At 34.8% G+C, this 24,415-nt stretch overlaps 1 protein-coding gene across 1 annotated transcript in view; it reads right to left on the bottom strand.

The window, feature by feature from the left end:
* The window catches only part of cysu (peroxidase homolog), a gene marked incomplete at its 3' end in the record, with an annotated part of 322,966 nt that overhangs the window by 80,529 nt on the left and 218,022 nt on the right, over nt 1-24,415 (bottom strand). The window contains 2 exon segments of the mRNA XM_081756057.1: nt 6,201-6,392; nt 15,528-15,618. Coding sequence (XP_081612183.1) covers nt 6,201-6,392; nt 15,528-15,618 — 283 coding nt within the window.

Below are 24,415 nucleotides of genomic sequence, written 5' to 3'. Positions count from 1 at the left end.
TTTCTGAATTGCTTTGCGTTCATCAACAGAATTTAGTAAGTTGTACATATTTTTGTTCTATTGCTCAATTGTATTTTAATACTATGTAATAAGAATGTTACCTGGATATGTTAGTATTGAATATTTCAGATGGTGCGTGGGTAAATCAAAGTTAATGAACTACCTACCCTGATGGTATTAGCGTATCGAGAGGATATGGCTGTACTATCTTGGGTACAAGCTGAAGACACAAGTACATGTTACAATGATACTTATCCTATTATCTGAGAAAAAAGACATAAATTTATAAACATGTCTTGCAATATTCTGGTACACAATATAGCTGTATTCATTACAGTACAATTAAAGTAGGTTGAAAGCCCTTCGTCTTGAACTAGCTTCAGTCACTTTTCTGCCACTTGTTGTACGTAGACTTGGTGCGTTTTCTTTGCATTTATTTTTTTTTACGCAAATACCTATCGTGAACATATTCATTTTTATGGTATATAAGTTTGAAGGCTATTATAAATCTATACGAAGTTGGTTGGCAGGTGCCAAGCAAACAAGAACGTAGAATGCATTACGATACCATTTCCAAGAAGAAACATGATATTGAAATGTTGTACACAATATGTCGGAAAAGTAACGGAACTTCTTTTTCTTTACAGATAACCACTAGCTCCATCTATTGAAGCAACATATCATTGGAAAACTGGATATCTGCTCAACAAAATGAGAGCACAATCATGAGAAGAACCGATTAACGGAGAGTCAAGTTATAGCAAGAAAAGTCAGTGTATCTGGTGTCACCTCGTCACAAAAAAGCACGATGGAGCAAAGAGCCAATATTAAATTTTGTTTCAAGCTAGGTAAAACATTTACAGAAACATTGGAAATGATGAAACAAGTGTATGGTGATGAGTGCTTATTTCATACACGGTGTTCAAGTGGTATCATCACGATTCTGAGACGGTCGTGAGTCCTTAGAAGACGACCCAAATCCAGGCAGACCGAAAAACAAATATCGCGATGAGTTGTGGAACAAGTGCGTGAAATGATCGCCCATGATGCGAATTCGACTGTGAAATGGATGATGGAAATATTAAATATGACGAAAGACATTCACGAAATTTTGACAAAGAATTTTAAGAAATGGAAAGTCTGTGCTCGATTTGTTCCGTACACCTTAACTGATGACAATATATATACATATATATATATATATATATATATATATATATATATATATATATATATATATATATATATATATATATATATAAAATAAAAATTTCTCGTGTTGTAACTGGTGATGAGACTTGGTGTTTCAAGTACGACCTGCAAACAAAACACCAAAGTGCTACGTGAAAGTCCCCAGGTTCTCCGAAAGCGAAAAAAATTGCGTTTTCAAAAGTCACGTGAGAAGACAATGTTGATTTGTTTTTACGATCCAACGGTATTATATTTTGGAAATTCGTTCTACATGGACAAACTGTTAATGATAAATATTATCTGGGTACTATGGAGCGAATCTAGAGCGTCAAGCAATTGTCTTTATTGCACGACAATGCACTATGTCAGAATTCGTGACTTTGTTGGCTAAAAAATAAATCTGTGTGTTTTCGCATCCTCTGTATTCGCCTGATTTATCACCGTGTGACTATTTCCTATTCCCAAAATTAAAATTGGCCATGAAAGGAATGTTTTATGACGATGTTACACACGTCCAGTCTACCGTGATGGGGGTCATTCAAGTGATTTCAAAAAAACTCTATGCTAGCATTGGTTGAACGTGCCCAACAGTGTATTGATGCGGAAGAGATGTATTTTGAATAAAAGAATACAGTTGGTAAAACACCTAATTTATTTGTTTAATTTAAAAAGTTCCGTTATTTTTCCGACATGTCTGTATCAATGGGACACTTTATTCTTAATCTACAGGGAAAATGCGGGAATACGGCGTTTTAAAGAGAGGTGGGTGGCCATTTTTAAAAATCATACCTGTACATCCGGCTTGGTGAAATGACACTTAAAATCTATAGATCATTCAATAAAAGGAAAGTTATCTAGCTAAGGCATGTATTTTTAACTACTTTCCCCTTCAACAGACTGGCTTTTAAATATCACTCACAAATCTTGTTTGACATGTTTCGATTACTTGCATGGTTACATAACTCTTACATGATACAATACACATAAATACAATTAGACCATATTTCATGCTTCCCCCATGTCTATAGAATAAATATCATTGTCAATTGCAGCTTTAAATATAGGTTGTACGCTTCGTATGGTTACTGCACTTTGTAATTTTTTTTTTCTTTCTTATTACAGTTTATCGAGACGGTCTGCATAATACGGAAAAGCAATTTTGTCCTCTCCATGCTACAAAATAATAACTAAATTAGATTCAAAATTATGTTTAGTCAGAACATAAGATTGGAAACTAGAAAGCACAGTGTATTTAACCAATTGTAGTAGCTAAGCGGAGTGTGAGCCATCTGGCGGTAAGAGTTATGTTATGTTATGTTGATGGTATTTTTAATGTTAATGGAATTCAGTTACCAAAGCCGCATATTTTTCGGGTGCTACTACCGAACAGATAGAGAAAGGCAGGACGGTAACTCGATCTGGTCCAAACAAGAATGTAAGCACGTGCACTTGATCTAAATAGTGCTGATGTGTCATAAATTTTGTGGAGAAAGAAGGAACAGAGAAATAAAAGTCTTACAACAAGAAATTTTCTCCGCTTGAAAACATGCTTCTGATCTTCCTATTTTTATTTTATTTTTTTTATTTTGAAGAAAAAAAGAAGCATTTCCTGATTAATTATTATATATACTAGACATGTAATATTAAGCAGAGGTGCCGCCATGTCCAGGGCTATGTGTAGAAATCTAATTAGGGGAGTGTCTGTCTGTATGGTCTAATTCTCATATATCATCATCATATAAGTGTGCTGCTCTCACTGGCAGGTCACTAGCCGCAAATTCAGAAGTTACGTCAATTAACCTCGTCGTCTTGACATGGGATTTATTCATTTCACTAATTGAATACTTTTTATTTCCCTTCCTCTTTTTGCTTCCATCATACTTTATAGCATGTTCCTCGGAATATGATTTCTTCCTAGTGTAATATCCACATTCTTTTCCTCTTCTGGGCTGCAGGGACTCAATGGTAGAGCGCCCACCTCTTGTGAATGTGATTCCTGATTCAATTCCAGCTCGCGCCAAGTGGGGTTTATGATGGAAAAGCACCGTATACGTGGTTATTTTCGGGTTCTCCCGTTTCCTCCCACTTTCTTCATTCCACCATTTTGACAAATATCATCACCGTCCCCTTAACGTTAAAACACAATTGCAGGACGTTGAACTAAAAAAAAAATCCTCTTCTTCTGTTATTATTTTCTAGTTTACGTGTTACATTTTTATCATTTTCTCATTAGGCTTTCATTCTACCGAACTATTTTCTTCGTTCTTAACCTTCTCACATTTCTGATGCTTTGAGATTTTCTTCCATCGCTCTCTCATAATGTCCACAGCCTTTCCTGCTAGTCTAGGTGTCTGAGTGTGGTAGTGTGGAGCGGCCTGAGGCGTTAAGGCAAGCATACACTACCGTACGCAACCATAAATATTTTATACGCTAAACTTGTTAGCATCTGTCAATACGTTAATGTACGTCGTGATTTTACGTACTGATTTTTTTTATACGTTGGAAATGTCTGGCTGACTAATTTTTAGAGTAGAATCCATGCGTGAATGCGGCTCAGATGACGATAGTGAAGCGTAACCCATTGAGAGTTCGAGTGCCTCTGAAGAAAATGGTCATTTGTTTCTAACTGTCCTCAAAGTTGTTGTGTGAAAGTCCTAGTCGTACTGGATTCAGAGAAGGGTTGGGATAGATTTTTCTGTTTCAAATTTCACGCCGGGACCCCATGCCGTAAACGTCGCCAACACCTAATGGCCCACTTGCCGGTAAATGTCGATCGTCGCTATAGCGACGCGTCGAAGGACCGCCGCTAGTGTGCCACTGGCAGCGGGGTTTCGTCGAGTCGAAAGAGATATCTAGAGTCGGGGTATTGAAGTTACCACCGCATAGCAGCGAGGACTTCATTTTGGTGCGCGCTTCTTCGATTTGTCGCGGAGAATCGCGAAGGGACCAACACGAACTATCGCCAGTCATGTACTGTACATGCGGTTATTATTATATATTATTTTTTCCTGACGAATTGTTCCTAAAGTGAGCTACGGGGGTCAAGAGTAACCCCTGGTTCTACATCATGAAGTGAAAAATCTTGAGATGAGTGCGTATAATTGTATGAATTTAGATGACAATTGTAGCCGATCATTTGAAAGTGAATATGGGAGAACCATGAAATAAAGTAAACAGACGCGCATCATTTTGTTATAAAATTACATGACGAACGGACTTTATCTGATCTCAAACGGTTATGGTCGAATATACATGGTTACAGGAGCACTCTGATTAGCCAAATTAAAAATACCTCAAGGATAGGGATGCGCACGAGACGAGTCGAGACAGGATTTTCTTGACAAAATTCGAGTCGAGACACTGCTCTTCCAATAGAGAAATATACATTTTTCGAGTCGAGTCACTTTTACAGCACATTTTCGAGACGATGCAGCTACAAATCTTGTTTCGTGCGCATCCCTACTTAAGGATTTATGCCTCTACAAGCGACTTTTTCTTCATCGCCTCCGTGGCCAAGTCGGAAGAGCACGCGCCTCGTAATCCAAAGGTTGGTGGTTTGTGCCCACCCCGGGACACTTTTTTTAAAACTCCTTTTTAGTGTTTTTTAGAATCTCCTTAATGTAAACAAATTACGCATATAGGCGATTTAACATATTTTGGAGGAGTAATTTTGTTGTTCATTGGCGTTTCGTCGCGTTTCTGCCGCTGGTGGTATAATTTTCAAAACGGAAGTAGGGCCACCGTGGATCGTCGCTGCGGGGCCGCAAAGTTTTGGCAAGATATCTCTAGTTGTCCATTGGTGGTGCAGCGACGCTTACGGCATTGGGGAGTTTCTGAGTTTGGTTCGCCTCGGCTTATACCACAAATATATTTCTAACATATAATTTATTTTAAAGCCAATATAGTAAAACTTAAAACTAATATAGAAAAACTTAATATCAATGGGCCCTATAATATTTTAGTACTTCCTTATGAACTGCGGATTATCATGGAAATATGTTAATTGAATCGGAGAATGATACTATTCCAACTATGTTCTGGTGAAAGCAATGGTCCGGAACGCTCTTGCTTGCACACATTAGTAATGGATATATCAGAGAATACGTTACGCCATTTCAAAATTTCTAGTTTGGTTGGTTGGTTAGAGTTTTGCGTCCGTTTTTAGCACCGAGGCTTATGAAACGTCGACCTACAGTTTAACGAGGAATCCAAGCAACGTAATGTTTTCAAATTATAAGCTTCTGAGACTGAGAATCGAACCCGGGAGCCTGTGGACCAAACACAGTCGAGCTAGCCACTAGATGGGCGAGAAGTACTAAAATTTCCAGCAATATTGCAGGAAAGTAATAAAACTTCCAGTAATATTGCAGGGAAGTACTAAAACTTCCAGTAATATTGCAGGGAAGTACTAAAATTTCTAGCAATATTGCAGGAAAGTACTAAAATTTCTAGCAATATTGCAGGGAAGTACTAAAATTTCTAGCAATATTGCAGGGCAGTTCTAAAATTTCCAATAATATTGCAGGGAAGCAAAGATACCTATCCTCGGGAGTCGGGGGCTGGGCCCCCCAATACTCATGTAGGCTCCCATGTATTTTTGTGAATATGTATTTTTATATATTTTTATATTATGTGTATTTTTTATGAATATAAAATATTTGGCATAATTTGAATTCAATTTCTCTTAAAATTCTCATATATGCCTTCTTAGAACCTTGTCTGCAATCAAACACACATCCGAATCCTCCTCCCCAAAGTTACAGAGAAATCGGCACCCTTGCAGGGAAGTACTCAAATTTCCAGCAATATTTCAAGGAAGTACTAATATTTCCAACAATAGTGCAGAGAAGTACAAAAATTTCCAGCAATGTTGCAAAAAAGTACTAAAATTTTCAGCAATATTGCACGATTTTTTGTTAACAAAATGGACCAAACACCTGAAATACCTGACAGTTACGATTATATATATCCACTTACTAATTAAGAACACTAGTGTAAAAATGTCTCACCTTGTGAATGGTGTCCTGGTAGCTCCCCACGTTGGGTGTTGTAAATTCGTGCAGAGTCCATCATATCGTCTGTATTTGCCAGGTCTACACTCCACGTTGGCTAAGAATGGCGGACATACCTCACGGATGAGTGTCTTCGATGTGTCAATCAGAGGAAGGCCCTTCTCTACTTCTTCGTAGCTTAATCCATACCTGAACAAGATAAGCAAATACGGGTAAGTATACAAAGTAGTCATTCAACATATAAGATTAAAAGTGACTATGTTTGTGACTTCATAAGCTTTGAACCACCCGACCGATCTCGATCAAATTTTAAACTTAGATGAGTTCGGGCCTAGGAAGACTTTTTCTTTGTAATTTTACTTCGACGGTGCAATTTAGGGGAGGGAGAAGGAGGAGATATTTAAAAATGATCGAAAATGACCGATATTAGTGTAGAATCCATAGTCTTCGGGGTAGCAGAGATGAAAAGTGACACTTCCGATAGTGTTTAAATTCAAATTAACCCCCTTATTGCCCTTTATGTTCAAATTGAAACATATTCTTCCCATGCAAAGAACGGACAATCTGTTAGTATATACAGGGTGGTCCGGAAGTGGGCGCACCCCTACATAAGAGGTTGTGCATCTTTACCAGCTCACTTTGCCTGGCCTCCAAGAAGTTCCGATCTGACGACACCAGACAATGCTCTCTGGGCTTTCATAAAGCAACAAGCAAGAAACACTCGATATAAGAATGAAGGAATTATGAGCAGCTGTGGAAAATGCCTTCACCCTCGTAAGTCCGGAAGAGTATCTCCGCAAAACATCTGCGAGAACTTGGCGCAGAATTCAGCTGGTCTTACGACATGGATGGTGATCATACCGATGTTTATGACTCTTAAGACTCTTAAGACTTCAAGAGCTCCTTCGTGGCCAAGCGATTAGCGTACGCGCCTTTGGTAGCGTACCCGGGTTCAATTCCCGGCGGGAGCTCATGTGATTCGGATTCCACGTTAATCAGTAGGTCCACGTCTCATATATTTACGTCTCTTCTGTGAATTTCAATATTTAACTTCAACGAGTTCTCCCAGTCGGTATTTTCTGAATAAAGAATCAGAATTTTGAGCATTATAAGAACTTCTCTCCCCTTCCGCTTACCTCTTTAGGATACAGTAAGGTTGCAATTCTGGAAAATAAAATTACCAGCACCCGCTCATAATCTTCGAAACAGATTAAGAATAATAGTACTGTATTTTAAACCTTGAAATATATAGTTCAGCCTGACAAAAATGTCGATCAGCTGGAAATTCTACTTTAGGAGCGGAATTACAGAGCTACGTACTACCTTGCTTTAGCTAAGAGTTTATATACTGAATTTTACACTTTCACCTTATATTCGGCTTTTTCTGAATAAAGAGAATTCGAATTATTATTGTTATTAGGTATTCTGCCTTTTGGCAAGTTCTAGGACTAGTGAGGTTTTGGAATGCCTGATTTGTTAATGATCTGTCCACCAATCTTGAAATCTCCAATTCCCATTAATGCTTCCTTTATCAACCATTCACTATAAATGTTGAATAATTGAGGCGACATACTACATGCTTGTCTGACTCCTCTTCCAATCTTCTCACTATTGGTTTCTCCTTCATCCAAGCGCAACTTGACTCGTTGTCCTATGTATAGGTTACGCATGAGCCGTCGGTCTCTCCAGTTGACCTGAAGTTCTTTAAGTATTTGTAAAAGTTTCGTCCAATTGACCCTGTTGAAAGCTTTTTGTCAGTCTATGAACCACAAATACAACTCTTCCTTTACGTTCAGAACTCGTTCTGCGAATTCTCATCAACCCAATGGCATCTCTGGTGACTTTTCCTTTCCGGAATCCGAATTGATCTTCGTCCAACATCTCTTTTATCTTGTTTTTCAGTCGTCTGTTCAGTTTGATCTTTCCAGAGTGGGAAATAAGGCTAATGGTACTGTGATTGTTGCACTTCTTTGCTTCCTTTTTCTTGGGTAAAGCTATCATTGTAACATCAAGAAAATCCTTTGGCCATTCGCCACTCAGGTAGATCTTGTTAATAAGTGAAGTCAGTACTTTCATTGCTTTGTCTCCTAATCCCTTGAGCAGATCTGCTGGTATGTCATCATCTCCAGTAGCCTTCCTCCTTCCTTGATGGCTTGTACTACTTCACTTTTAAATATACTGGGTTCTTTTTCTTCATCACCCATCTCTTCCTCTGCTTCGATCGCAATTTCTTTGGGGCGGTTCTTCTGGTCATACAGATCTTTTGTGTACTCTTCCCAAACTCTAAGAATTCTTTGATGATGGTCAGTGACTACATGGCCTTGTTGATCTTCGATTCCAAATGTGCGTATGCATTTGTTAATTTTTCCTCCTAATTCTTGTGCTTTTTGATACATCAGATCATACCTGCCGTGCCATTGAAGTTTGATTATTTTTTCACATACCTGTTTCTCTCCTTTAGGAGCAAAAGTTTGGAAAACGCTCAAGCACATTCTCTAATTAGATCGAAAGATCCAATACATTTCAAGCAAAAATTTTCTTGTACGCCTTATATCTGGAGAACTACATATAGTGTAGCCAAACCCAAACTATCACTTAAGGGTCTTCACTACAGCCAAATTAAATTACCGCTAATTTTAGAGTTTTTCTGTCATGTCTCCAAAACAAATAAAAATATTCGAAAAGCAGAAACATAGTAAATTAAACAATACGATTTTGCATGTGATACCGTTATCACAACTCATCTATCTGCTTTCGATTTGCAACTGTAGCTAGATTTAGTATTTTTTGCGGGTTCTGTAAATAGCGGTATACCAAAAGCAGGTAGGTAAATTATGGCAAAGGTACCAGATGCAAAATCGTATTATCTAGTTCACTACGTTTCTGCTTTTCGAATATTTTCTATTTGTTTTGAAGATATCACAGAAAAACTTTAAAATTAGCGGTAGTTTAATTTCGCTGTAGTGAAGACCCTTAACTCAGTATGATGTACTTATTCGATAGAAAATACGAAAACTCGATTTAGGGACCGTTCAAAAATTTTGTGACTTCTGATCCAAAAACTATAACCAAGATCGCAATCTTTTGATCCATTTTTTTTGATCATTCCTAGAATTCTTGTTGTTATTAAGGGTTTTGTTTAATATTTTACAATGTGTAGGAGGTTTGTCCTAATTAAAACTCAAGTTTTAAAAATGTAAATTTAGTCAGCAAGAAAGTACCCATACAAGAGAGAGGAAGAATCGTGAAACTATTTTGTTTGTTAAGAAATCAACAATCACTTATGTACATGACAAACAAATACTTGGGAGTGTAACTGTTATTTCTAGAAAGCTTTCATGATTTATGGAAATCAGAACCTGGCGTGGTCGTATTAAGTAACTGTCCTCTCAGACAGTGTATACCAATAACAGATGCTTGTAGCATATAGAACTTTCATTTCAAGGAGACCAATAAGTGGACATAGGCATCCATTCAGTAACATATCAACACTTTAAAAGAAAAAGTATAAAAGTAGGAAGGTGAAAAGTCGGGTGGGAACGTATTTAAATGAATACAGCACCTGTTCTACTTTTTTCCTTTCGTCTAAAAGCTCAACAAGTTTCCATAAATGTTGTTTGTTGTCATGTGATTACGTGGACACGTCCTTTTAAAATTAAGACGAGAAAAAGTCTACGTAAAACTAAAATACCATGTACTTGATTTAATTAGTTAATTTCTTTCGTCTTTACCTCTTTAAAATAATGTATATCAGTTATTGTAGCCAAAATATAAATTAAGATACAGTACAGTACTGTAGTTCACTTCTTAACAGTGCAGTTTTTTTTACATACTCTTTATACGTCCAATATTCTTTTCTAGACCCTGTGCTGCCGTTACTGTTTGTAAAATAAACAAAACTGGAGTTTTTACATACCCTTTATACGTTCAATATTTTTATAGACCTGCGCTGCCCTTATATTTTACTTTTTGTAAAATAAATAGTAGTGCAGTTTTTACACACTCTTTATATGTCCGAAATTATTGTATAGACCCTATTCTCCCCTTACTTTTTATAAACTAAATAGCACTAAAGTTTTTATACTTTTTATATGTCCGATATTCTTTTATATAGCTTGGGGCTGCGGTGGCTCAGTGGTAGAGCGTTCACCTCTGGTGCTAGGGGTCTCGGGTTCAAACCCTGCTCCCGCCAAGTGAACTTTGTGGTGGACAAACACCGTGTGCGTGGGTTTTCTCGGGGTTCTCCCGTTTCCTCCCACTTTCTTCATTCCACCGTTTCATTCATTACTCATTATCACCGTCTCCTTTAGCCTAACCGGCATAACCGTGGGACGTAAAACTCCAAATTTCATTTCATTTCATTTCTTTTATATACCTTGTGCTCCCTTTTCTTTTTGTAAAATAAATAACAGTGGAGTTTTTACATACCTACCCTTTGTGTTCCAATATTGTTTTATAAACTCCGTGCTCCCCTTATTTTTTTTGTAAAATAAAAGCACTGGAATTTTTACATATTATTTATACATCCAACATTCTTCTCTAGACACTGTGATCCCCTAACTTTATGTAAAATCAATAGCAGTGGAGTATTGTTTTTAAAATACCTTTTATACATCTAATATTCTTTTATGGAGCCTGTCCTTCCCCTTATTTTTTTGTAAAATAAATAGCACTAGAGTTTTTACATACCCTTTATAATCCGATATTCTTTTATAAACCCTGTGTTCCCTTTACTTTTCGTAAAATAAATAGCAGTGGATTTTTTAAAAACCCTTTATAGGTCCAATATTATTTATGGATCCTGTGATCCCCTTACTTTTTGAAAAATAATAGCAGTGGAGGTTTAACATACCCTTTATACGTCCAATATTCTTTTATAAACCTTGTGCTCCCTTTACTTTTTGAAAAATAAATAGTACTGGAGTCTGTATACACCCTTTATACGTCCAATATTCTTTTAAATGGTATTTTGTTTCTTTGCCCTTTTACTTTTGAGCGACAATAGGAGTGAAAGAAGTATACTAATCGTGAAAATTATTTAATTTGAAATTTCAACGGACTTAGAAGTACCGAAAAAGGATCTTTGGAATATTTGTTCTGTCTGTTCATTCGTCCGTTCGTTTGTTTGCATGTGCAGCCGTCAAAAAGTCATACCGTTCAACGTATCCCGACCGAATTTTAAGCTGATTTCTTACAACTTCTGTAGTGGTATTTTTCAAATTTTTCATGCTTTTCCCAAAAATAAGTGTAGCTTACTGCAGAATGAAAATAAAAGAGTGCAATTATCTTGAAAACGGCTCTAACAATTTTGTAAATATATTATGAATCAATATACCATTAACAATGCTATAATATCGTATGAGTCTTTCTTTTTTAAGGGAAAATCAAAAGGAGTAGTTTACTCTTAGGGATTTATTTTTGACGATTGTGCTAGAGGGTGTGGTGGCAGGAAAGAGAGGGAGGGAGCGAAGTAGACTACAATTAATTGAATAAGTGAAGACAATACGGTTAGCGGAAGACCGTGGAGCATGGAAGCTTCTCAGTTGCGCCAAGTGACATGCCAATAATGGCAGAAAACCTATGACGATGATGATGTTGATGATTGTCTCAAAAATGACTCAGGCTATGTTGTTTATACTTAATTAACATTTTATTAACAGAGCTATAATATGGCATAAGTCATTCATTTCTCCTGGGAAAAAAAATCCTCAAAGGGTAGTTTAGTCTTGGGGTTGAGTTTGTCGGACGTATTTCTCACAAACATCTAAACAGCTGAGGCGATTTTGTTTATATTTATAAATGAAAGTGTATATTTTGTGATTTAATAACTCTTAAACCACCCGACCGCTTTTTATCAAAATTTTCAACATAGATGAGGTTCGGATGTGAGATGGCTTTTATCATTTCATTTTGACGTAGCAACATAGTAACTTTTTTTTTGAATTTCCTATAATTGAAGTATAAGTTTAAAGAGTAAATTTTATTTTGTAAACCCAAAATTATGACGTAAGAATTAATATACTTTTGTTCATCTGTTTCGATAATTTTAAACAAATGGCAGTTAATGGTAAATGCAATAAAATGACCAATACCTACTTCGTTTTCTCATTTCTAAGATTATTAGTGAATGTATTAAAGATATGCAGAATACAGGTGCTATGCACTTTTGTATAGTACATTTCCTTCCCATGAATGGGTCCGAAGAGAGATACTTCACATTTAGATCTATATCGTAGGGAATTGAGGGGATGCAGGTAATTTTATTTTTCCACAGTTGGCAACCCTAACTAATGTTCAATCGAAGAGAATCGAAGACCACGTGTGATCCGTGAACCATATTTGACAAACGCCGACATAAGTAATAAATATATGATTTTTCATACTTCTATCCAGGAATGAAAACATAATACCGGTATCGTAGTTGCTTACAAAAAAAAAAAAAAAAAAAAAAAAAAAAAAACGCATAATACGTAATACAAAGCTAATGATGTTTATAAAGTTATAATTTGACTAAATTAAGATCTGCCGATCTGAATAGTACGTATTCGTCTGGCATAGAAGATCACTATCTTGTTAAGCCCCGTGGACGAAATGATTCGGAATCTAGCGTGCCTACGTTCATTAAATATTTTATGTGCTATACTTAAGTAATAGGTAAATTAAAAAAAAAAAAAAAAAAAACGAAAAACTTCCATGATATCCTATGGTCTGAATACGACGACTTTGTTTTACTATAAAGTCAGTCAGCAATTGAGCCTTTGGGACCGAGATTTCAACTACCACCATTATAATGGCGCACCTCAGGTGATTTAATTTAAGTGTTTACGACCATCTGCTCAGGCGCCTATTTGTTGCTATCCTCTTCTTTTTTTCTCTCTCTCTTAAGCATATATATGTATAAGCCACTTTTTTCTCTTTATCCCCATATATGCTCTTTCTTAATTGGTTGTTGACTAATTTGCCATTGGCTGTCATTATCTCGCAATGCATGCGTTAGTAATGTCACGCATGTAATCGTGAATGACTCAAATGGCCGCCAATGCTTGTCGGTCGGTGAGAGACGGTGAAAGCTGCAAGGGAACAAAACCTGTTACCGTACCATTTATATATATATATTAGTAAAAGTAGCAAGTGAAAAAAGAAAATTAAGTCGTGGTTATACACAGTATTGCTATTACTCTAAGATGTTAGGATGCGCATGATCCAACTATAATAATTAAATGAATTTTAATACTAAGTTAAGCTCCATATTATGCGCATCACTTAATAAATATGTCCAAGCTACTAACCAATATACGCGGAGATACAGTAGGATCACAAAAACTCGGCCTACTGTGGACCACAGGGTGGCCGAGTTTGTGAAAATGTCGGGTTATCGAGAACAGGGTTAAGAAAGAATAAGTACGAGTGTTTCGTCAGAAAATACAGTACTGTATACACAACAGAATAAACTGCCCAATTACCCTTAAACAAAGGTAAAGTACGTACTTTATGAAAGCATAGAGCCCTTACTATACAGGAAAATGAAAATTAATGAATACACACTGTACAAGTAATTTACCCGATACGACAGACCTCAGAAAATACTTTATGAAGGCATAAACGTGTCTGTGCGAGGTGTTTTTTCGCACTGCCAGGGTATAGCCGAGTTATCCGGACTGTCAGGTTATCGAGTGCTGAGTTTTACGAACTTTTACTGTATTTACAGTAGAGTATACTTTCGACCACTTGGGCACCACTAGTCTCTCTTTCATAGATGTTGATTTTAACCTAGGATAAACAGATTTAGAAAATAATAATAATACAACCGGGACACTCGCTGAACTGCCATAATATTACCATCTACCTATCAACTGTTATCTCATTATTCATCCCAGTGAGGACGCAGACTCTAGCTATGCAAAATAACCAGGTCTTTATCCGAATTTTAATTTTTATACCACTTTCGAACATTTTACAGGAACATGGATTAGGGGTATCGATTAACTCTTGAATACCATATTTTTGATAACTAATTATTATTATTATTATTATTATTATTATTATTATTATTATTATTATTATTATTATTATTATTCAAGAGTTGGTCCTTACTCCAACAATCATTAAAAACCAAAAGTGGGACACTTTTTCCTTGGGATACCTGACGACTTTCTAAGAAATGGGGTAATTTCGCTTAAAATACAGCATCTGGTTACCTTATTTTAACCAAGAGGTTCGCCCCATTTCTTAAAAACAGCTGTTGTTAATGTATTTTGATCAGTACTCATATATGAGCTATTAAGATTTTAGGCCTTTGACATTACAGGGACTTAGAGTGCTTCATATTGGGGGAATGCTCATTAACATACACTAGCTGTGTAATACGAATTAGCCAAATCATATAGCTCTTGCATGCGTCACATTCAGGCTCGTATTTAGGTATTTTACGTCCTTGGCTCAAGAAAAATTTTCGTCCCTCCCATTCTGTATTAACCTAAACATCATCTGTTTACATTAAGTTACTAACAACGGGATGGGGCGTACAGAACCACATGCATGGATTACGCTGGCACGCAATAAATTCTTTTATCACCAGTAACGTCGTAACAAGAAAACTCAGTCGCGTTCTATTACCAATATTATTTTTCAGTATTTAAATTTCGCTCTGTCGTGGGCAGTCTTTTCTATTCCACATACCATATGATTTTTAAAAACATATAGCGCCCGCCTGCAAATTTGCCGCTCTGCGGCCAGGCCCCTATGGGACGTGCGTAAATACGGACCTGATTATGTCACTACATGTAACACATTGAGACCAAAGTTGGCGCACGTTAATCACGGTAACAATTATTCGAACAATGGGAAATTATTCGAATAACGACGCAGTATTTAATGATCCGAATAATTTTTAATAGCGCTAGTGGGAACCCAACCTATGTAGCAGGTCGGTAGCTAGCCCAAAAATGTAAAAGGGCGGTAGAAGTTAGGGGGGCCCGACCCAACCATATTATAGTTCATTTGCAAGCCTACCGTGAAAATTTTAGGGGAAGTGAAAATTTAGGGGGGGCCGGCCTACCCTAGCCCCCCGTGGATACGGGCCTGCTACGTAGAAGTCGATGATATCGAGTATTCTTCTTAAACTTTTCGCAAAGAATTACGCCTTCTGTTCAGTACCAAAAAAAAAAAAAAAAAAAAGCTTCTTTATCACATGTGAACAGTAATATTTTACAAATAGCTTTAACAAGAGTTTCGTTTAATGTACGAAAGAAATCCGTATTCAGGAAACTGTAATAATAAAGTTATAGGCTACTTCATATTATAAGGTAAAAATATGATACTTACGTTTTAGCTAAATTAATTGAGATATCCAGAAGAAGTTCACCAACTGATGCTACATCTTCTGGTCTCCAATCTCCTTTCGGTTGTGATACATCTATAAGAAAAAAAAAATATTTGAAATAACGTTATATAATCTCAAAATATTAATGATAACTAGAGACCGGACGTTAGGTAAAATGCCTATTTTTTAATATTAAAGATATGATCAAAAATAACGTTTCAAAGTTTATATGGAGGGTTATACAGTTTCAATTTAAGCCAATTATATTTTGCCTATTTTGACCATTCCTGCCTAAATAATTGCTTTAGTGCCTAATGTTGCCTATCCTATGCATTTTCTTCAAAATAACGCTTTATTGGGGGGAAAATATATAATTTAGTATTTCAAGAAAGGATTCTGTCTCTTCCGAGAAATATAAGTGTTGTTTGTAGTGATGAGATGTCATAAAACCTTGGACTTCTATGTGTACTGATAAAGTGCTATAAAACTTTGGACTGCTGCGTGTACTGATAAGTGTACAAAATTTGGACTTTTGTGTGTAGTGATAAAATGCTGTAGAGAATGTATTTATCAAATATGCAGGGTGGCCCACAAGTAGGTATACAGTCAACTCATTGCTTTTTATATCATTTCTTATTGTTATCAATCAGGTAGACTTACGTTAGTTTCTTTATTATTTGTTCTTAATGTCTTTTTACTTATATCTTAAGCTCGGAACAGCCGAAGCAAATAAACTTATAAGCTAGAATGGTATACTTGATCAAGGCAGGGACATATACCTACTTTTGGGTCACCCTGTATAGCCTATGGAATACATATCAAATTTCATTTTTATATATACAATAAAAGAAGATATTAACAAACAGATATGTTTCTATGTTATTTGAACATTATCCATGACTTGAATTTACTATTTAATTGTATTGAGCATTCATCTTCACTATTTCGAGTTAAATTTTAGTGCCTATTTTACTGCCTATTTTTTAATTTTAAGTGCCTATTTGCCTACTTATTCTCCAGGTTTTTAGTGCCTAAACATCCGGTCTCTAATGATAACAAACTTAATGTAATCTCTAAATATAAAAGAAGTCCTAACTGACTGTTTGATTAATCGATTGATTAATTGATCAACGCCCAGGCCAAAACGCTTAAGCTAGAAACTTGAAATTTGGACAGGACATAGGATTTTTTAAAAAATTAGGCACTTTTTAAGCGTTTTTTAAAAGCGTTTTTTAAATTTGACCTATTAGGGAAGAAAAGGGGGTGTGAAGAAAATGGACGGGAATTACAAATATTATAATAAGATGTTCATATCTCGGAATCTTTTAAGGTCAGAGACATGAAATTTTGTATTTTGACTTCTCCTTTAAAATAATTAGACACATGTTACATTTGCCCAAGAAGCGAAGTAAAAAGGCGGGAAAAGAAAAGGGTGAGGTTACAATTGTTATAATGAGATGGCAATGTCTGGAAACTCAATGCCTAGGCCAAACTGCTTAAGCTAGAAATTTGAAATTTGCGCTCAGGGTATACGATTTTCTTTGTCTTTTTTTAAATAGACTCGTCTTTAAGCGTATTTTTGATATTTGACCTTAGAGGGAACAAAAGGGGTAAGAAGAAAATAGGCGGGAATTACAATTATTATAATAAGATGTTCATATCTCGGAATCTTTTAAGGTCAGAGACATGAAATTCAGTATTTGGACTTCTCATTTAAAATAATTAGACACATATTTCACCGTTTTTTAAAATATCTGCCCTAGAACGGAAGAAAATGGCGGAAGAAAAATGGGTAGAATTACAATTGTTATATAATAGGATGGTCATATCTCGAAATTCCACGCTCAGTCCAAATCGCTTAAGCTAAAAACTTGAAATTTCGACAGGACATATGATTTGTGATGTAACGTCCCACTAAGAAAGGCTTTTTTGAAAATGCAACGGGATAGGGGGAGAAAGAGGGTGGCAATTATTATCTTAAAATGTCCATATCTCGGAATCTCTGAATGTTAGAAACATGAGATTCGGTGTATATAGACTTATCATTTAAAACAGACACGTCATTCAGCGTTTTTGATATTTGAACTAGAAGGAAGCAAAAGCAGTAAGAAAAGAAAAGGTGTGGGAATTACAATTATTATAATAAGATGTCCATATCTCGGAGTCTCTTAAGGTTAGAGACATGAAATTTGGTGTTTGATTTACTCAGTGACGGATCTAGGCCAGGGCCGGGGGCATAGGCCCCCCAGTTTTTTGAGTGACAAAACTAGTTTATTATTTATATATTTTTGAAAGTTTATAGTCTGGGTTCTGGGTGCCCCCAGTGTTTACCTTCTAGATCCGCCACTGGATTTACTCGTTTAAAATAATTAAAGACGTGTTTCAACGTTGTTTAATATTTCTACTAGAAGGTAAGAAAAATGCGTGTAGGAAAGAAAAAAAAAGAGCTGGGGTTGCAATTGTTAAAATAAGATGGTCTTTTCTCGAAATCCGTTAAGGTTAGAGATATTAAAATTGGTGTTTAGGCTTTTAATTTAAAATAATTAAAGGCGTATTTAAGCGTTTTTTTAAATGTTTTCCTGGAAGGGAAGAAAAAGGGTAGCAGTCTAATTATAAAAAGAACATCGTCATATCTCGAAATTCCTGAAGAGTAGAGACATGTTAAAATTAAAGACGTGTTTCAGTGATTTATCATTTTTCCCTTAGAAGGAAAGAAAAAGGACAAGAAGAAAAAGGATGGAGGTTGCAATTGTTATAATAAGATGGACACAGGGCCGGATTTGGGGGGATGCAAAGATGCACGTGCACCCCCCCCCCCTTCGTTGTAAATATACACTACCTAAAGTGAGAAGCTAGCAGTGAGTTTTGCAAAATCCATAGTTTAAGTCAATTTTCTGAATTTTGAAGGAAAAGAATTCATTGAGAGCAGACATTTAGCATTTCCAAAGGAATTCCTCATTCACATCACAGATGCCTAAAGGCTTTTAAAAAACTCAAATTTAATTCAAATGTACTGGTAGTTATTGGTGCACCCCCCTCAGAGAATCCTGGATCCGGCCCTGGATGGATCTAGAAATCCCTTCAGATTAGAGATATGTTACGGATATAAAAAGTATGAAAATCGGGGGTCTGGGGCCGAAGCCCGCAACTAGCCAAAGGCTACTACTTAATAATAATAATAATAATAATAATAATAATAATAATAATAATAATAATAATAATAATAATAATAATAATAATAATAATAATAATAATAATAATAATAATAATAATACGATACAATAATACATAGCAAACATTATAAAGCACTGGCCTAACAAGTCGGAAAATAATAAACGAACGGCTTTTGCTGTAAATAATGTTTTAATGGCATGAGCGGGGCAGGAAGCGAGAATTATAGAACTCCGGCCTATTCAGCTTTTTTTGTTATCCGCCCACCCCCACCCCTATCAAATCACATTAGGCCAGATTGCCATGTGTTTACTGTATTTCAAGGATCTCGTTTACATCTTCTGGAGCTTCTTAAAAAGTTTAGATGATCAGGAACTCACACTCGGTTATTACCAACAACTTGGAAGTCACGGAATAATTCCCAGCCTGAGATACAGGCGGTGACACCAGAGGTTCCGACAACCATCTTCACAAACATATAACTTAGTGTTCAGTTGTATTTGGACGCTCAGGTTGGATATCTCGAGCACCTCCTGTAACTCCCTAATTTCATTTTATTTCTTATACATACAGGCATTGGCATCAAGCTCCGTTGAGGCCATTAACGTCAAAATCATGACTAGTGTGTGTGTGAGACTGCACACACACACACACACACACACACACACACACACACATATATATATATATATATATATATATATATATATATATATATATTTGGTCTAGGAATTAATTCGTGCGGTTGGTACGCACACATTGAAGCTGTAGTACAAACACAAAATACATAAATACCTTAAGAAAAATATTGTCCATCGCTAGCCACCACTTTCGCCCATCTGTCAGGCAATGTACGGATTCCGTGGCGAAAGAAGTCCTCATCCTTGGAAGCGATCCAGTCAGAGACCCATGTTTCGATATCTTCTGAAGAAGTAAACCGCTGTCCAATCAAATCGTTGTTCATGCAATCGAACAAGTAGTAGTCCGAAGGAGCAACGTCTGGTGAATACGGCGGGTGGGGTAAAACTTCCCATCCGACATTTTCTAAATAGGTTTTGACCGGTTTTGCGACATGTGGGCGAGCGTTATCATGTTGAACAATAAGTTTATCATGTCTGTTCTCCCATTCTGGTCGTGTTCTGGCCAGAGCTTGCTTCAAACGCATTAATTGTCGTCGATAACGTTCTCCATTCATAGTTTCACCCGGTTGCAGCAGCTCATAGTACACCACACCTTTCATATCCCACCATATGCACAGCATAACCTTTGCACAGTGAATATCTCGTTTTGGTTGTGATGGACCTGGTTCACCTGGTTTCACCCAGGCCTTTTTTCGTTTAGGGTTCTCGTAATGGATCCACTTCTCATCACCCATAATAATTCGATGCAGAAACCCCTTTCTGCTCTGTCGTTGAAGCAGCAATTCGCAAATGGTTTTTCGTCTTTCAACGTGTCTGTCTTTCAATTCATGTGGAACCCAATGTGACATCTTTTGAATCATTCCCATGGCTTTCAAGCGTTTGGAGACTGTTGTTTGATCAACGCCTAATGTTGCTGCAAGTTGTTCCTGCGTTTGACACGAATCCTGCTCGAGCAATGCTGTCAATTCTTCGTCTTGAAATTTTTTTGGCTGTCCAGCTCGCTCTTGGTCTGTCAAGCCGAAATCACCACTTCTAAACCGTGCAAACCACTTCTGACACGTTCGCTCAGCTAGAGCCTGGTCACCATACACTTCCACCAAAATACGATGACTTTCAGTCGCACTTTTCTGCATGTTAAAGTAATGCAGCAGGACACCCCGCAAAAACACTTTATCAGGCACAAATTGCGCCATGTTCACTTAACTACAAACTGGTGTTGTTGACGCTTTAATCCACTGCCCTATACTACGAACGATACGCGATGACAGGGGTTTGCAACACATGTGTGGATACACGGAACTGTGGGACGCTCCGTTCGTTGCGCCATCTCTTGTCCACCCGCACGAATTAATTCCTAGACCAAATATATATATATGATAGAACATGAAATGAATATGATACGATATATATACACGATATATAGACGTGTACTATATGAAATAGTACTATAGAGAGTTACTATTTCATACAGACACTACTATAATTTATATGATTATTAATAAAATATTAAGTATGTTATGATGTACCACTAGTGGGTGTTCAGTAAAATGTATCGTCAGTGTAAAAAGATTGGGAACCACTGGATTAGATCATTATAGCTCCCAGGTGCACAATTATATAAACATATAATACACCAATTAACACAATTTTAGTAGAAAAACATTCACTTACAAATACGTAAAGAAGCTTTAGTAAAGCAAACTCCTTAAAAATTGGCTTCTTAGCAAGATAATATAGTATTTGACGGTCTATAAGATGTAGTTGTTTATTATGTCTCAAAATAAGTTCCAACTATCGGGTGCGCCTTACACGCCTATACAAAGATGTTGGCTATTTCAATATTCAAATAGTAAATTTCATTTTCCGATTCTGGTTCTCTTTCCATCCTTACGGTGTGCGACATCCCAATTTACGTATAGTACAGAAGTTCAGCGACTGAGTAAATACCAACCATTAAAAGCCAGTAAGCGTTCTTATACAAATTTGATTTCTTGCTAAAATGTCAATTTATGTGGTTATTTTCAAATAAGCTTAAAACTGTCTTTCTTCAAAAATCATTACAGAAAACGGGATACGTGTAACATGACGGCAAAAACGGTATTTAGAATGTACGGCACTACTCTGCAAGATGTTTCAGCAATCAGAAATGATTAATGTATGTTTTCAATAGCTACCTTAGTAGAAGAATAACTTTGAAACCAATAGCAGAAGATTGAATATAAGAATTAACATAGAAATGAATTATGAGGGAACACTAATAGAAGTGGTAGAAGAAATAATTTTAATATTAATCAGTAGAAGAATTAATTTCGGAACGAATTAATAGAAGAATTAACAGGAGAAGTAGTACGAAACTTAACTTTAAAATGTTTTAATAGAAGAATCAATATGAGAATAAATTTTGAAATGAATTAGTGGAAGAATTAATATAAGTAGTACAACAAGTAATTTTAAATTAAGTTAGTAGAATATTAATAAGGGATTTAGTAGAAAAATTATTTTTGATATAAATTAGTAGTAAAAATGATATGAAAATTAATTTTGAAATTAACTGAAGGAAGAATTAACCATTTTCAAATGAATGAAAGGAAGAAGTAGGAAAGTTAATTTTGAAATGATTTAGTAGAAGAATCAACAAGAGAATTAATTTTGAAATTAATTTGTAGAATTAATTCTGAAATATATTAGTAGAATAATTAATTTTGAAATGAATTAGTAGAAAAATTAATAAGAGAATTAGTAGAAGAATTAATTTTGATATAAATTAGTAGAAGAATTTATTTCATAACTAACTTTAAAATGAATTGGAGGAAGAATTAATAAAATAAATTGTATAACAATTAATTTTCAATTAACAATAATAGAAGAATTAACAAGAGAAGTTGTGGAGTAATTAATTTTGAAATGAATTAAAAGAAAAATTAACAGAAGAAATAGAAAATCAATTTTGAAACGGATTGAGGGAAGAATTAATTAAAGAAATTATATAGTAATTAATTTCAAATGAATTAATACAAGAATTAAGAAGAGAAGAAGCAGAAGAATTAATTTTGATATGGATTAGTAGGACAATTAACAAGATAATTAGTGGAACAATTAATATGAAAATTAATTTTGAAATGAATTGAAGGAAGAATTAATAGGAAAAATTTAGAATAATTAATTGTCAAATCAACTAATTGAAAAATTAACAGAAGAAGAATTGCTTTTAAAATGAATTGGTAGAGAAAATTAATTTTGAAATGAATTGGAGGAAGAATTAATAGAAGTTATGAATAAATAATTTTCAAATAGCTTAAAAGAAGAATAAACAGAAGTAATATGAAAATTAATTTTGAAATGATTTAATAGAAGAATCAATATGAGAAGTAATTTTCAAATGAATTGGAGAAAGAACAAAGAAAAAAAGAAAAGAAAATAATTTGTGTAATAATTAATTTTCAAATGAATTAATAGAAGAATTAACAAGAGAAGGTGTAGAATAGTTAATTGTCAAGTGAATTAAAAGAAAACTTAACAGAAAAAATAGTAAAATGAAATTGCAATGATTTAATAGTAGTAATATGAGAATAGGATAATAATAATAATAATAATAATAATAATAATAAAGAATAATAATAAATAAGAAGAATACATTTTTAAATGGATTAATAGAAGAACTGGCAGGAAAAGGATTAATTTTGAAATGAATTTGTAGAACAATTAATAAGATAATTAATAGAAGAATTACTTTTCTTATTAATTATTCTAAGGAGAATTGTACAATAATTAATTTTCAAATGAACTAATAGAAGACTTGACAGGAGAAGACTTGATTTTGAAATGAATTGGTAGAACAATTAATTAGATAATTCGTAGATGATAGAGTTTGAAAATTAATTTTTGAAATGAATTCGATGAAGAATTAATAGGAAGTATTGTGGAATAATAAATTTCCAAATGAATTAATAGAAGAATTGGCAACAAAATAATTAATTTTCAAATGAATTGGTAATAAGTTATTTAGTAGAAGAATTAAATTTGGTATGAATTAATGGAAGAATTAACATGAAAATTAATTTTGAAATGAATTGTAGAAGAATTAATAGGAAAAGTAGTACAATAATTAATATTGAAATAGTAGTGAAATTACCATAAGTATAAATTTTGGAACGAATTAGTAATAGTGGAATTAATAGAAGAATTAGCAGAGTAATTAATTTTGAGGAGAAATCATAGAATAATTAACAGAAGAAATAGTAGAGGAATTAATTTTGAAAGGAATTAATAGAAGAATCAATATAAAAATGTTTATACGAATTAGTAAAAGAAAAGAGCAAATGAATGTTTTTGCTTTTTAAATACCCTACAAATAAAATCAACCTTATTGACATTATTGTAAAAACTCCCTACATCCATACAGCAAACGGAGAGAGAATTTTCTAAATTCGGAAAATGGAAAAAAAAAACTTACCTAAAGTTGGGTAAAGTGACTGAAGGAATTTCCATTTTCGAAAATGAATTGGGAAAATGTTTGAAGTAAAATAAAAATAACAATAGGTGTAATTTGAACCATATTTCTTCCCTATATTTAACATGATTTGTTACATGGTCACTTGAAGCCTTTACAAGCATTTCCCTTGAGATCTTGTTCCTTATTTATCTCTTACAATAATAAATAGAGCCTTTATATACTGTATACATGCATACATATCCATAGTTTTTAAAATCTCATTTCATTTTTTTTTTTTTTTTTTCAGAACGATATCAGAAGAACAATAGCAACAACACTTCTCGAAGAAGTTGAGAGTTTGTTAATTGTTGCACCAGAAAAATAGATGTCTTAAGAAAACAATAGGAACATAACCAGACCATGTTGTTGTACTTTTTTTTTTTTTTTTTTTTTTGTAAGATGTTAAATAAGGAACGCGGAAAACTAATGTTTTGTTCTCAAGTGTTGCATTGTTGAGCAATATGATACTCTTTATTTTTTTCTTTCTTATGTTACGTGAAAGTAATAGTAACTCGCTCTTTGTTTAATATTAACTAATTCATTGAGGTCTTGAATTATTTATTTATATTGTAATCAAACAACAATA

Source organism: Thermobia domestica, chromosome 4 (genome assembly GCF_964235325.1).
Source record: "Thermobia domestica chromosome 4, izTheDome1.hap1.1, whole genome shotgun sequence".
Lineage (NCBI taxonomy): Eukaryota > Metazoa > Arthropoda > Insecta > Zygentoma > Lepismatidae > Thermobia > Thermobia domestica.
This window is presented reverse-complemented; position numbering and strand designations above follow the sequence as displayed.